General features: G+C 39.6%; 1 protein-coding gene across 3 annotated transcripts in view; it reads left to right on the forward strand.

Moving 5' to 3' along the window:
* The window catches only part of ZFYVE28 (zinc finger FYVE-type containing 28), a 321,166-nt gene that overhangs the window by 212,460 nt on the left and 93,096 nt on the right, over positions 1–15,610 (forward strand). For all 3 annotated transcript variants that reach the window (XM_032781069.2, XM_032781072.2, XM_032781073.2), the window contains 3 exons: positions 3,294–3,431; positions 9,793–9,995; positions 11,294–11,383. In XM_032781069.2, the coding sequence (XP_032636960.1) occupies positions 3,294–3,431; positions 9,793–9,995; positions 11,294–11,383 (431 nt within the window). The remainder of the gene's footprint in view (positions 1–3,293; positions 3,432–9,792; positions 9,996–11,293; positions 11,384–15,610) is intronic.

Below are 15,610 nucleotides of genomic sequence, written 5' to 3' on the forward strand. Positions count from 1 at the left end.
GGCAGCATTATCTTCTGCAAAAGTAAACAAACTTGTTTGAGCGATTGGCTGAACAAGAGGTAGGACTGAGTGGACTTATAGACTCTGAAGTTTTACATTGTTTTATTTTTGAATGCAGGTTTTTGTACATAATTCTACATTTGTAAGTTCAACTTTCATAATAAAGAGATTGTATTACACCAGTGGTTCTTAACCTTTACTGCAGCCTGCAGCCCTTTGGTTCTCAAAAATATGTTCTCGCAGCCCTTAAACCTAAAAAATATTCTTGCACCCCTTAAACCTAGGTATGTTTGTATAATACAGTAATAGTTTAAAAATGTATAATGTTAATAAATACATAGGTTTGATGAAACAAAGTAGTTGTACTTATGTGCCTGTGCTTAAGTTGTGTTTTCGATGATTTACCTTCTAAAAAAATCTGGCATGTCTCGCACCCCCGGAAAGGGAATCTCCTCCTAGGTTAAGAACCATTGTATTAGACAATAGAAAAATGCGATTTCTTTTGTGTTTTACAGTGCAAATATTTGTAATAAAATAAATATAAAGTGAGCACTGTACACTTTGTATTTTGTGTTATAATTGAAATCCAATATATTTTTAAATGTAGAAAACATCTAAAAAAATTAAATAAATGGTATTTTATTATTAACAGTGCAATTAATTGCAATAAATTAATTACTTGACAGCCCTAAAGAGAATCTTTCTTTAACTTGCTGTAAAATAAAAATAAAATTCTATTGGAAAACTTGGACATGCTTTAGAGCACAGTATATAATATCATTGTATAGTGAAAGAAAGCAAATGGAAAATTGACATTAGTACGCATTCAAGTTAGTGAGAAAATAAATTTAAAGTAGAATGTCATCACCTGTCCTAAATTAGCATAGTATTATACAAACTTTTATGTTACCAAATTTGAAATTTTGTAATTCATTTCTATCTGAGCCCCCAGCTATAATAATCCTCTGTATTGCCTGCAGTTTTTACAGAATTCAGTTCTTAAGATTACATTTTCCCACCCTCTCTTTGATACCAGAAGTCAGGAGTTTTTAACCTGATGTGCTAAATCAGATTGCACCAGTGATAATACGAGAGCTTCAAGCAATTCACCTGATCCAAAGTACAATAGTGCATTGATTTTAAGTCTCTAGCTTGCTTCATGATTTTGTACCTTTTAATATTCCTAGGTATATAATGTGCTCAGACATTCTATTCTCTGTAATTTTGGGTGAGGACAACATTCAGGAGTTTCTCTCCTTATTATGGCTACTTGCAAAATATTTTGCTGCACTAATTAGATCCCCTGAGTCAATAGTGGTTTATGAATCGTAGTTCAAAAGCAAGTTTTTTGAGTTAGTTTTTGCTTATTCTGAGTATTTGATTTATTGCCCCACTCTCCTAGAACATGCAACTGAATATTACTCTATCACATATGTTTCAAATGTAGCGATGTACATCTTTGTTGTTTGTTATTCATGCATCCAATGAAGTGGGTATTCACCCACGAAAGCTCATGCTCCAATACGTCTGTTAGTCTATAAGGTGTCACAGAACTCTTTGCTGCTTTTGCGGATCCAGACTAACACGGCTACCCCTCTGATACTTGACACCTTTGTTATTATGCAGCAAGACATCCTTGCTTCATTTACAATGCCTTCATATGTTTTTAATCATTCGGGGTATTTGAAATTAAAAATATCTGCAGTGTCTCAGATACCGGTGCATATTAAGTGTTGGTAAATGTTGACTTTTTAAATGGAGACTGCTGTATCTATTGGTTATGTGTGGAGGTGACAATGCTCCATGCAGGGCCGGCTCTAGGCACCAGCAAACCAAGCAGTTGCGCTCTCAGAGGGTTGTTTTGTTTTGTTTTTTGGTTGGAGTGGCAAAAAACCTAGAGCTGGCCCATGCTCCATGGTAACAACTGTTATAGCAGCCTGCATTAGTATTGTAGGAAATGTGAATCTGTGTTTGAGTCAGGGAGATTTTCACCCTTAAGGGAGAGTACAGAGGAGAGTTTTCTTTAAATTCTTGTTTGCTTTTTCTTTTGTAAAAAGAAAAAAAAATCGAAAAGCAAAAGAGAATCAAATTGTAGACTTAAAAGCATTCTGCCTTCTAAACATACTTCTCTAAGTGACAGATTCTATTTATTTGTTTGAAAAACATTTTAGGTATGAGGAAAAGGACTACATTAAATAGAGAAGATATGAGTCACAAACAGAACATCTTTAATAAGGGCACTCTTGGCCTTTTTCATATTCCAAATCTATCTTTTTTACATTGAAACAGTTCCATACAACATTGCTGAAGGCTTTGTAAACTATTTTCAGATAAATCAATACAGAATATGGGCCAGATTATTTACTGCATATCAGGGAGCTGGTTATGGCTCCCCGATTCTCTTGCCTCAGCCCACATTAGAGCAGCTTCCAGGCTGCTCTAACATGCGCTGTCTGCCTATGGTCCTCAAGGGGACTGCAAGGGAGGGAGGAATATCAGCCAGGTACTCCAGCTCTGTGCCTTCTGGACACTTGGGAGTGCAAACCACCTGCTTTAGACTGCCAGAGCAATCACCTCTCATTCCCTTCCAAGAAAGCCCAGCTCTTATATTCTGACTACCTTTAGAGTACTCTGAGAGGCATATTTTAGGAGACTTGAAGCATGTATTGTTAGGGGTGATGGTCAAAGTTAAAAGTGGGGAATCTGATTTATTTGTGCTTCCTGGTTATTTAGTGGAATTATATATAGTGGAGTTGCTGTTTCTTTTTTGATTTAAAAATACAATAAGAATTTGCCAGAGGTGCCTAGAGCATTTATTTAGGTGTCTCTTGTGGTTTTATAAATCTGAAGTGTAAATAAATGAATACATCTAGAATCTAGTGAGTTTTTTTTAAGAAAGATACGTTTCACTTAGTCCCCCTGCCAATTTTTGTTGCTTTACAGTCAGATTTTTCTCTCCTTTTTTTATTTGTAAACGACCCCACATAAACAAAAGGAAGCTCACTTTACAAACTGACTTTTTACATGGGGAAGCAGTGCAACTGACTATACACAAAGTGCTGCTAAATGCATGCAGTAAGCAACCTGAAAAAATAGTGGGTGTGTTCTCTCTCCCCCTCCAATCCATTTTATTCATGCTAACGTGTAAAATGTCAAATATGTGATTTTTAGGTGATGTCCCTTTAGTTCTATAAATGTTGGAGAAAATATCATGGGACTTCTTTGGTTTCAGTTACTTTCTTAAAAATATATCTTTTGACTGCATGCATCCGATCCATCCGTTTTCATTCCAGGATAATGTTTTAAACATCGTAAATCAAATCATGGATGAATGCATTCCACATGAACGGGCCAGCCGGGACTTCTGTGTTAAATTTCCAGAAGAAATACGCCATGACAACCTTGCAGGGCAGCTTTGGTTTGGAGCAGAGGTAGGTCACTGTTGTTTCTGTTGTTTTGTTTTAAAGGAAGATTGGTTCATTGCATGCTGCTTGTAAAGTATGTTTGAAGGCTTGTATTTGAAATGTGTGGGCATAATTCCTCACAGAAAAGCCTATAAACTTATAGATCAGTATTCGAACATTTACTCTGAAAATTAATCTAATCAGCTGATAATGTATATATCATAAGCCTAACTCCCAAATCTGGACCTTAGCGTCCAGAAATCTGGGTGCCTAGCATGAACCCTTCTAAGCTTAATTACCAGCTTAGCTTTGATCTCGCTGCCACCATCCAAAAATTCCAGGGTTTTGGCCCCCTCTGGTCTCCCCAAAACCTTCCCTGGAGGACCTCCAAGCTCAGACTCTGAGCTCATCAACAGGGAAATACCACTTCCTTCCCCCTTCTCTCTCCACCCTGACTTTCCTCTCTGGGCTAACCTGGGATACTATGCACTTCTTTACATCACAATACAAGAAGCATGTCTCCTCTATTTCACAAAGAACAAACCCAAATACAAGGAAACGAAAAGATTCTATCTCTCCTCCCCTCCCACCAATTCCTGGTGCAGCAGCTTACCCTCATAAGATCTAACACAAAGAGAATTTCCCCTCTTCGTCCTTACCTACCCAGAGAGAAAAACTCAAACAAGTCTTAAAAGATAGTTAAATAAAAAGGAAAGAAAGACATCCAAATTCTCTATATCAAGATGACTAATACAGGATCAATTGCTTAAAAAAAAAATGAATAAACAACCTTTTCAAAAAATGATACAGTGAAACATTCCAGCAAAACTACACCATAAATACAAAACAAAACATATAAAAGCCTATTGTTTTGCTACCTTTGTACTCAACATTGAAACTGAAGATTAGAAGCTTGAAGATAGAAGAGAACCCTCATGCTGAGAGACAGACAAAGACTCAGACCAAAAATTCCTCCTGACTTTGAAAATCAGTTTCTGATTGTCTCTGGTCAGGTATTTGGCTCCTTGTTAACCCTTTACAGGTAAGAACATTAACCTTAGCTATCTATTTATGACAGTATAATTAAAAGTATTGTTTTATTGTGGATCTGATATCTGTTGTGCTGTGTAAATTTTATTAATAACTGTTAATATCAATTTATCCTATTTATTAATAATGCATACAATCCTTATGTATTAGTTATTATACTATTTGTATATGTGGGTCAGTTATATTGGGAGTTGTATTTGCCATGAAGGACTATCCATGTAGAGTGTGGAAGTATCTACAGATGTCACAGGTTTCATGTCGAGTAGTATCCTTTATCATGAGCCAAATTTATTCATTCCTGGAATTAAAGTATTCTTTTAGGGCTTTCTATTCTATCTTTCATTGGATTGTTTAATGGCACTATGACTGAATTATGAGAGCATGCAAATAAAAGAGGTCCTAGATTCTACAATTCCCTTGCCATGAATTTGAAACAAATTATATTGCTGCAGAACAATAAACTCTTTCTTAACTCATCTGATTTCTCTCAAGGCCCACTTCTACAGAAGCCTGCGTACTTAGTGTCTTGCAGTATGCAAAAAGGAGAGAGGTTGCCTTATATTTGTACATTCTTGGATGAGGCGGATGGGACATAGGAGACGGAAGTGTTGAGAGTCTCTGGTTAGGATAAAGGGGTAAAACAAGGGTGATGTCGTGCTAGGATCTATCTCGGCCCTAACAGATGGAAGAGGTGGATGAGGCTTGTTTTAAACAACTAACAATCATCCAAGCCAAGATTTGGTGGTGATGGGACTTTGACTATCCAGATATAGTTGGAAAATAACACGCGGGGCACAGACTATCCAATAAGTTCTGGACTGCATTGCAGACAACTTTTTATTTCAGAAGATTGAAAAGCTCTAGGGGGGAAGCTGTTCTAAGACTTGATTTAACGAATAGGAGGAACTCGTGAGATAATTTGAAGTAGAGGAAGCTTGGGTGAAAGTGATCTGAATATCATAGAGTTTGCAATTCTAAGGAAGGGTAGAAGGAAGTACAGCAAATAGAGACAATGGATTTCAGGAAGGAGATTTTGTAAGCTCAAGAAGCTGATAGATAAGGTCATGGGAATCAAGACTGAGGGGAGACAACTGAGGAGAGTTGGCAGTTTTTTCAAAGGGACACTATATAGGGCCCAAAAGCAACTTTCCATGGGTAGGACAGAAGAATGTGCAAAAGACACCTTGGCTTAACACGAGATCTTTGCATGACTACAAAATAAAGGGGTCATATAAAATGGAAACTAGGTTAGATTACAAAGGTAGAATATAGCAATAACACAGGAATGCAGGGGCAAGATTAGAAAGGCAAGGCACAAAATGAGCTCAAACTAGCTATGGAATAAAGGAAATAGAAGACTTTTATCAATACATAAAGCAGAGGAAGACAGAGAGGTAAGGCCTTGCTCAGTGAGAGGGAGAAACAGTAGGAAATTGGAAATGACAGAGATCTTAATGACTTTCTTGTTTTGTCTTCACTGAGAATCGAAGAATGTCTAACATAGTGAATTGCTTATGGAAAAGGTAGGTTTAGAAGATAAATAAAAAAAGGAAGTTAAAAATTCTTAGAAAAGTTATGATGCCTGCAAGTCATCAGGGCCTGATGAAATTGCATCCTAGAATACTCAAGAGTTAATGAGGAGTATCTGAGGCTCTAGCTATTATTGTTTGAAAGTCATGAGGACGGAGAAGTTTCCAGAAGACTGAAAAGGGCAAATGTAGTGCCCATCTATAAAGGGAATAAAACAACCCAGGAAAACTAGACCAGTTAGTTTAACTTCGTGCAGGAAGATATGAGCAAGTCATTAAGAAATCATCTGCAAACTTTGGAAGTGTGAGGTGATAGGAATAGCCAGCATGATTTGTAAGAACAAATCATGTCAAACCATCTGTATCTTTTTTGATAGGATAATGAGTCTTGTGATAAGGAGAAGCGGTGGATGTGGTAACTTCTATGACAGAAGCATTTTGATACGGCTCGCATTGATATCCTTATTGATAAACTAGGCAAATTACATTTAAATGGGGTACTATAAAGTGGGTGCATAACTGGCTGGATAACCGTACTCACAGATAGTTATTAATAGCTCCCAATCCTGCTGTGAAAGGATAACAAGTGGGGTTCCACAGGGGTCTGTTTTGGGACCGGTCTGTTCAATATCTTCATCAACGATTAGTGTTGCATAGAAAGTATGCTTATTAGTTTGCAGATGATACAAACTGGGAGGGATTGCAACTGCCTTGGAGGACAGGGTCAAAATTCAAAATGATCTGGACAAATTGAGAAAGGTCTGAGTAAACCGGAATGAGTTCAATAAAGACAAATGCAAGTGTTCATTAGGAAGGACAACAGTTTCACAATACAGAATGGGAAGAGACTGTTAGAAGAGTATGGCAGAAAGGGATAGGTCTATGACCACAAGCTAAATACGAGTCAACAGTGTGTACTGTTCGCAAAAAGCAAACGTGCTTTGGATGCATTAAGTGGTTGTAAACAGACACGAGAAGTCATTCTTCTGCTCTATCTGCGCTGGTTAGGCTCAACTGGAGTATTGTGTCCAGTTCTGGACACGACATTTCCAAGAAGATGTGGAAGAAATTGAGAGGGTCCGAGAGAGCAAGAGATAATGGTCTGAGAAGCATGACTATCATGAAGGAAGGCTGAAAGATTGGATTATTTGTTTGGAAAGAGAAGATGAGAGGAGATGATGAGTTTTTCAGGTATCTAAAGGATGTCATCAGGAGGGGAGAAAACTTGTTCACCTTAGCCCTAATGAAAGAAAGGAAGCATTGGCTTAAATGCGCAAGGGAGATTAGGTTGGACATTAGGAAAAGTTCCTAACTGTCAGGGTAGTTAAACACTGGAATAAAATTGCCTAGGGAGGTTGTGGAATCTCCATCTCTGGAGATATTTAAGAGTAGGTTAGATAAATGTCTATCAGGGATGGTCTAGACAGTATTTGGTCCTGCCATGAGGGCAGGAGACTGGACTCAATGACCTCTCGAGGTCCCTTCCAGTCCTAGAGTCTATGAATCTATGAATCTATGCTGTGACATTTAATAGGCTTGGGCTATTCTGGACTGTAGGAAAGTCTCAGAGTCCAGTGCTGAGAGTCAATAGATATATATCAGTGTACATGTCCATTACTGATGTCAGGGGATGTGGAGCATGTGTAGACAAACTAACCACCTCTGAAGGCTCCTTCATGTTAAAACCCAGCATTGCAACACTTCTGCCTCCTCTCTGAGCCTTTTGCAAAACCAACTACAGATTCTTGACATTATCCTAATGATTCCCACAATCCCACTGAAATTACCACTATAATTACAGCCAGAAAATATCGCTGAGTTTTTTTCATCTGGGGTAGAAAATGATTGAGGAAGCACTGAAATAGACAATACATTTGGAGAGAAAAGTATTTGAACCACATTCTAAATTTTTTTCTTTGCATGTGTTACATACTGATTGGTATTTTTGGCCCTCCTGAATCAGTCTTTCACTGGCTCTGTGCTGAACGGAGTTGCTGGTTTCAGAAAGTGTTCTATACAATAAGGTTCTGATGATCCACTTAATTGTAAACATAACTAGGATCCATGATCTTCTGTAAATGTACATAGTACAGGAGACTGAATTTATTTGTATAAACCACAGTGAGATTAGCATGTACATTGTGTTCTTGTCAGCATCTTCATTTTGAATCTTATTAAAACTAAGAATTGTAACCATCAGCATCTCAGACTTGACTTCTCTGCTTACTGTAATTATTGCTTTGGACTACCTAGAGAACAAGAACAAGAGATCTTGGGAGTGCCCTTGTATCACAAATCAGTACATCAAACTGCTGAGCTAGGATTACAGGTCCTCCTACAGAGCTGGAAAAATGCCTTCCATCTGCTGCTATTTGGCAGTCAAGAAAGAGACCCAAGAACAGGGATTGAAAAAAGAAAGAAAAATAAAAGCCTCAAGAATAAAATACCCTTTGTTTTTTTTAATTTTCAAAATATATTTCTATTAAATGCAGCAAGTATGATTTACTTCAACATACGTAGTCTTCCAAATCAAGGGACCTGTCCAGCCATGGAAATATTTCTATATCTTCTGTATTTTATAGTAAGGCTTTTGCAGTCAAAAAAATGATCAGAATGTTTGGTAATAATTAAGAAAGAGATAGAAAATATCATATTGCCTCTATATAAATCCCTGGTACCTCCATATCTTGAATACTGTGTGCAGATGTGGTTGCCCCATGTCAAAAAAGTAGTATTGGAATTGGAAAAGGTTCGGAAAAGGGCAACAAAAATAACTAGGGGGATGGAACAGCTGCCTTATGAGGAGAGATTAATAAGACTTGGACTTTTCGTCTTGGAAAAGAGAGGACTAACGGGGAGATATGATAGAGGTCTATAAAATCATGACTGGTGTGGAGAAAGTAAATAAGGAAGTGTTATTTACTCCTTCTCATAACACAAGAACTAGGGGTCACCAAATGAAAGTAATAGGCAGCAGATTTAAACAAACAAACAAACAAAAGGAAGTAATTCTTCACACAATGCATAGTCTATCTGTGGAACTCCTTGCCAGAGGATGTTGTGAAGGCCAAGACTATAACAGGGTTCAAAAAAGAACTAGATAAGTTCATGGAGGATAGTTCCATCAGTGGCTATTAGCCAGGATGGACAGGGATAGTGTCCCTAGTCTGTTTGCCAGAAGCTGGGAATGGGTGACGGGATGGATCGCTTGATGATTACCTGTTCTGTTCACACCCTCTGGGGCACCTGGCATTGGCCACTGTCGGTAGACAGGATACTGGGCTAGATGGACCTTAGGTCTGACCCAGTATGGCTGTTCTTACATTCTTAAGGCTTCTTAAAAGATACAAAGTATGCCTATAAGATCTCTGTGAGCTGGTGAGCATGCACTGACTAGTGTATGAAATAAAGGTCCCAACAGTAGCAGAAATTCAGTTCCTTTCTCCTTTTTTAAACCAAACAGTCCAACACAAATCAAAACCAGAACATTAGCTCTTGTTGCCTGGCCCCTTCTGAAGCTTTTTCCTCTTAAGGCTTCTGCCCCTGCCCACATGGACAACCCCCTTCTAGGTCTTTCCCCTTGATCCTGGGTCTTTTGCAGGAACCTTCTTGCTACCTTTAGTTCTCCCAAACTGAGCTGGCCTTTTATCTGAGGACCACAAGACCTGCAGAGACCTGGCCTCAAACCCATCACTTGGGAGTCACACGTGGGGCTAAGACCACTTCCGTTGTAGGGCTACCTTGCACTATAATAACTTCTTGGATAAAGTACAACTTTTTAATCCATTTTTAAAACATTATTTCTACAGTGCTTGGCTGCTGGTTCCATTATTATGAATCGTGAAATTGAGAGCATGGCTATGAGACCACTGGCCAAGGATCTGACCCGCAGCCTGGAGGAAGTTAGGAACATTATTCGGGACCAGGCCTTAAGGGATTTGAATCTTTACACAGAAAAAATGAAAGAGTCGCTTCAACATTTTGATGTCCTTTTTGCTGAATTTGAGTTAAGGTAACAGATTCAAAAATATATGTATCCTGAACATTGTCTGTTACAGCTATACTTTCTTGCAGAAGAATCCTTCTTTGTCTCCTTTGTCACAGATTTTGAATTTCTTTAGCAGTTTGTACCTATTTATAACACTGTCACATCCTTTCCCCTCAGATTAAAAAAAATCAATAGCCACTTAGCAATCAGAATTTGCAATCTTCAAGTACAGTGTAATCTCTACATTAGCATACTGGTATGATATTTGGGAGAGATTTTCAAAGGCACAAATGAAAGCTGTAAATCTACCCCATTAATATTGTTGTCAGGAGAAAGACAAATAAGAGGGCACATGATAAACGTGTATACAATAATGAGCAGAGCAGTAGCTTCTGTTCTCCCTGTCTCATAACTCAAGAGATAGGAGATATTTGATTAAATTAAAAGGTGGCAGATTCAAGACAGACAAAAGGAAATACTTTTCACACAAGGCCACGACTAAACTGTGGAATCCATTGCCAAAAACAAAGTAAGAATCAAAAACGGATTGAAGGTTTACATCCAAAACAAGAATATCCTGTATAATAGTGAATGCTGACATAAATTTAGGAAAAGAGATTAAACCTCCTGTTTCAGAGTTAGTCGATCTCCAGCTTTGTCAGAGACAGGATACTGGACTAGATGAGACCATGAATCTGATTCAGTGTGCAGTTCCTATGCCCAGTAGAGGACCAGCGACTTGTGCACAAATATTGCATGTAAGTACTGCTTATCTGCACACAAACATGTATTTTTCAGTAATTGTACATAATTTCACACATACACTAGACTTTATTGTGTCAACCTTACGGCCCCTTAAATTCCACAGCCTGTTGATCAGCTATGCTTTGTTAATGTAATTTCATGTGGAATAGCATTAGATAAGTCTTAATTTTATTCAATTACTGTGCTTTCAGAAAATGCAGAGTAAACTATTCTTCAATCTAGAGAAAGCAAAAAAAATTGGATGAAGATTTTATTGTTGAATATTTGCAATATTACTTATGAAATTACTGCAGAAGTCTCTGCTTCAGTAATAAATAAAGCAATTGAAATTCTTTTCATTTCCACTGAAATTTTAAAGTTCTCTTAATGAAAATTGTCAAAATTTATTGACAACCATCAGAGTTCATTATTAAGATAATTTGACCTTCATTTCTTTTCCATTACGTTTTATCTGATTGTGAAGAGGTTGAGAACAGTAATTAAAATATATTGCTTTTTAAAATATTTGAAGGGATTGAAAAGTAATTAAAATATACCTCTTTTTAAAATCTTTGTAGTTATGTATCAGCCATGGTACCTGTAAAGTCTCCAAAAGAGTATTATGTACAGCAAGAGGTAATCGTGCTTTTTTGTGAAACAGTAGAGAGGTAAGTGCTTTTCAGAAATATGAATTACACTTTTCTTTAGTGTATTTACCTATGATCTGGCATATTATGCAAATGTCATGCCTGTAATCTTTAAGGAGCAACATTTCATTTTCCTGGCGATTGTTCAAGTAAAAAATCAAAAAACATTAGCTATTTGCAGAAATGTTTTGGCCTAACATAAAAAGTAGCTGGAGTGCGTGGTTATGATATATACAGTTAAGGCTGACTAAGCATTTCCAATCTAGAGGCCATTTTACTTTGTACCTTTTGAGTTGAATTTTCTGGATCAGAGGCATTGAGGGTTTTTTGTTTGGTTCTGGGGTTTGGTGTGGTATGGTAGGGAAAAGAGATTTCTGCAAAAATGTTTAGGGTATTTTTTAATTTTGTTTTGAGAATGAGGGCACATACTTCTCCCATTATTAGAAAAAAATCTTGTGACTTTTATTTGGACAACTCTAAAGACTCAGTGGTTTGGAGTACAAAGTTGAAATTTGTCAAAAGATAGTCCTAGGGGAGGAGAGCGTCCATGAAAACTGGTTTTGTTTTTGACTGCATTGGGAAGTTTTAAATTGTACTTTTTTTTTTTTAAATGACAATGGATTCAGCCTCCCAGTGTTCTAAAACTAAGAGATGTGCTCTGTGCATGTATATACATGGGGTTATGGATTATACCAAAACAGTTTTGTGAATCCTGTGTCATTCAGTAACAATGATTTTACCTTCCTTAATGTGGTATTTTAATATGCATGCAAACGTACTTTCACTTCTGACATTCTTTTGCTGTGTAGTCAGATTGTCTCAGTCAAAGAAAAATGGAGCCAATGGCTGCCTAGTGGAAACATGGGCTTGGGAGAAGGAAAGGATGAGAGACATGGTAATTCTGAGCAGGGACTTATTCAGAAGTCTCTTTGAATGTGGCTATGTTTCACCCCTAGGGTGGTCTTCCACATCTTCTTTCTTTGGTGGTAGTGGTGGGGGCAGGTCACAAGGAACCAGGTGTATCCTGTGTCCCCTACTCCACAAGGGGACAGCATCTCCTCAGGTATGGCTCATCACCAACAACTCCTCAGGAATGACTTGTCCATCCTTCTATAGCACTGGCCTGGTCTACACTACACGTTTATACTGAATTTAGCAGAGTTAAACCGATTTAACCCTGCACCCATCCACACAACGGAGCCCTGTATATCGTATAAAGGGTTTAAAGATTTTTGTCCTCTTCCTTACGAGGGGATATGCTGAAATCAGTATTGGCATGTCGGATTAGGTGTATTGGTCAATCGACGGTATTGGGTCATATCTTCCACAGTGAACAATGTGACACGCTCTGGAAAGGAATCTGAATCAGATGCACTGGAGGTAGAGCAGGAAAGCCCCGAAACTTTGAATTTATTTCTGTTAGCCAGCGTGGAGTGCTCATTCAGCAGGTGAACGCAGAGCTCATCAGCCAGGTAACAATGGCAGTCCTGAAAATGAAAAGATGCCATAGCATGGACTGACGGGAGGTACTGGATCTGATTGCTGTAAGGGGGGAGAGGATTCATGGCTAAAGAACTCCTTTCCAAAAAACAAAATGAAAAACATTTGAAAATTTCCAAGGCATGATGCAGAGGGCCACAGCAGGAACTCAGTACGTGTGGGTGAAGTTAAGGAGCTCAGACAGCCATACCAGAAAACAAGAAGCAAACGGATGGTCTGGGGAGGGTTGAAAACATGCCACTTCTACGCTGAGTGCATGCAATCTAGGGAGGTCGCACAGTACCACTCCTGTCGCGGATTCGAGTGGGGTGGTAGTCTCGCCATGGATGAGGATTGCATGACGGGAAGATGAGGGAGAGGAGAGGGGACAAGCTTGCAGAGAGCACTAAGCACTCCGTTCCCCACAGCAGAGCTTTTTCTCACCTGAACAGAATTACTTCCAGCCCTCCCAAGCACTATCTCAACAATGAAGCATGGAAGGACCTCTGGTGGAGTGTACGTTTGTAAATAAAACATGGTTTTAAAAGCAAGCATTTTTAATGATTAATTTGTCCTGAGGACTTGGGATGCATTCGTGACATTCTTTATCGCTGGTTATCCTAGGAGAGTCATATCATTCATGGTAATAATGGACAGAGATGCATTCTATGGTGTTTGCTGTTGTTAAAAGAATCCTTCCTTGCAGGTAGCAAGCAAAGGGAAGGAGGGATGATTGCGCTGAGCTCTTTTGTGTTGGTAGCGGATCTTTCCTTCTACCAGCCACGTGTGGGGGGAGGGTAAAGCGATCATCCAGAGAATTGGATGGAGGTGTGGTTTCTGCTGCTGCTTATTAAAGGAAGAAGCAGCACTGAACGGGCTTTGCTGCTATTTGGGAAAGGAGGGCACTGTGTATATGAAGGGCTGAAAGCTGAAAGACAATGGCTTACCATGGACATCATGCAAGCTGAATTCTGCTGCCGGACTGCGTGTGAGGCTCTACACCAGAGCCGCAGCACTCTATTACGATGCCAAAATGCGACTTGTAGTGAAATCACATTGTGCTAATGTAGGTGAATAGTGTTGTTCACCATGAGAGTAAAAGCATTGTCTTGTAAAATGTTCTTTTTAAATATTTTCTCCCTTTTTTCCCTCCCTCATGCAGCTGCAAATTTTTCGCCTCTACTCCATCCGAGGTATCTCAGATAAGGGAAAAAAAGGACGCGAGCGAAATGTTTCAGAATCATGGAAGTGGCCCACAGAAAGAGCTCATCTGAAGAGTGGAAGAACGTGTATCAAATTACAAGAAAGATGCCAGAGAATGTGAGGACAGGAGGGACACTCGAGATGAGAGATGGTGGCAGGAAGATCAGAGGAGCATGAGCAATGCTGGGGCTGCTGCATGATCAAAATGAATTGCTCTGGCGTCTGGAGGAGTTTCAGAACAGCAGCAGGATACAGAGTGCGCTGCAGCCCTGTGTAACCACCTCACCATGTTCCTATCCTCATCCAGACGTGTAAGAACGTGTGGGGAAAGCTCCGTGCACCCGTCCGCTCCACCCCATGGACAGCCCACAAAAAGTGTCATTACTTTGAAATTTTTTAGTAGTTTTTCCTTCTCTTATCCTCCTCCCAAACCACACCCGGATTTGTCAGTCTTCTCCTCTTTTTATAATGAATTAATAAAGAATACATGATTTTTAACGATTGGTGACTTTATTTCCTTAAGCAAGCTGTAAGCGAGGGGAGGGTGGGTTTTACAAGGAATGAGTCAATCAAGGGGGCGTCATGCAAGGGGAAAAAACACAGCAGTCACACCGTAGCACTCTGGCCTGGATGAAACTCATTTTCAAAGCTTCTCTGACACGCACCACTTCCTGGTTGCTCTTCAATCGCCGTAGTGTCTAGCTGCGCGTAATCAGCAGCCAGGTGATTTGCCTCAGCCTCCCACCTGCCATAAAAGTCTCCCCTTACTCTCACAGAGATTGTTGGAGCACACGCAAGCAGCAATAACAAAGGGGACTTGGTTTGGCTGAGGTCTGAGAGTCAGTAATGTGCGCCAACGCACCTTTAAACGGCCAAATGCATATTCTGCCACATTCTGCACTGGCTCACCTGAAGTTGAACAACTCCTGACTACTGTCCAGGCTGCCTTGTGTATGGTTCATGAGCATGGCTCAAGGGTAGGCTGGTCACCAGGATAACTACAGGCATTAACATCAACTTGTTATTTTCTGGTCTGGGAAGTATTATCTTGCTGCAGCCGTTTAAACAGAGTAGTGTTCCTGAGATGCGAGCGTCATAACCCTTCTGGCATCCCACGTGGAATGTTTGAAACGTCCTTGTGTCACCCAGTGCTTGCAGCACCATTGAAAGTACCCTTGCAGTTTATTATTGGTGCCCTGGTGCTCGGTGCAAGATAGGGATATGTGTTTCCATCTGTTGCCCCACCACAGTTAGGAATCAATTGCAGCAAAGCCATCCACTATGATGCAGTTCCCAGAGTCACTACCTTTTTAGCAGCAGCTTAATGATTGCTTTGGCTCTTGGCATCACACAGCAGCACGTAGATTTTCCCACTCCAAATTGATTCCCGACTGACCGGTAGCTGTCTGGCGTTGCAAGCTTCCAGAGGGCTATTGCCACTCACTTGTCCACTGTGAGGGCTGCTCTCATCTTGGTATTCTGGCGTTTCAGGGCAGGGGAAAGCAAGTCACAAAGTTCCATGAAGTGCCCTTATGCATGCGAAAGTTTCGCAGCCACTGGGAATCG

This window comes from Chelonoidis abingdonii, chromosome 5 (genome assembly GCF_003597395.2).
Source record: "Chelonoidis abingdonii isolate Lonesome George chromosome 5, CheloAbing_2.0, whole genome shotgun sequence".
In the NCBI taxonomy this organism is placed as follows: domain Eukaryota; kingdom Metazoa; phylum Chordata; order Testudines; family Testudinidae; genus Chelonoidis; species Chelonoidis abingdonii.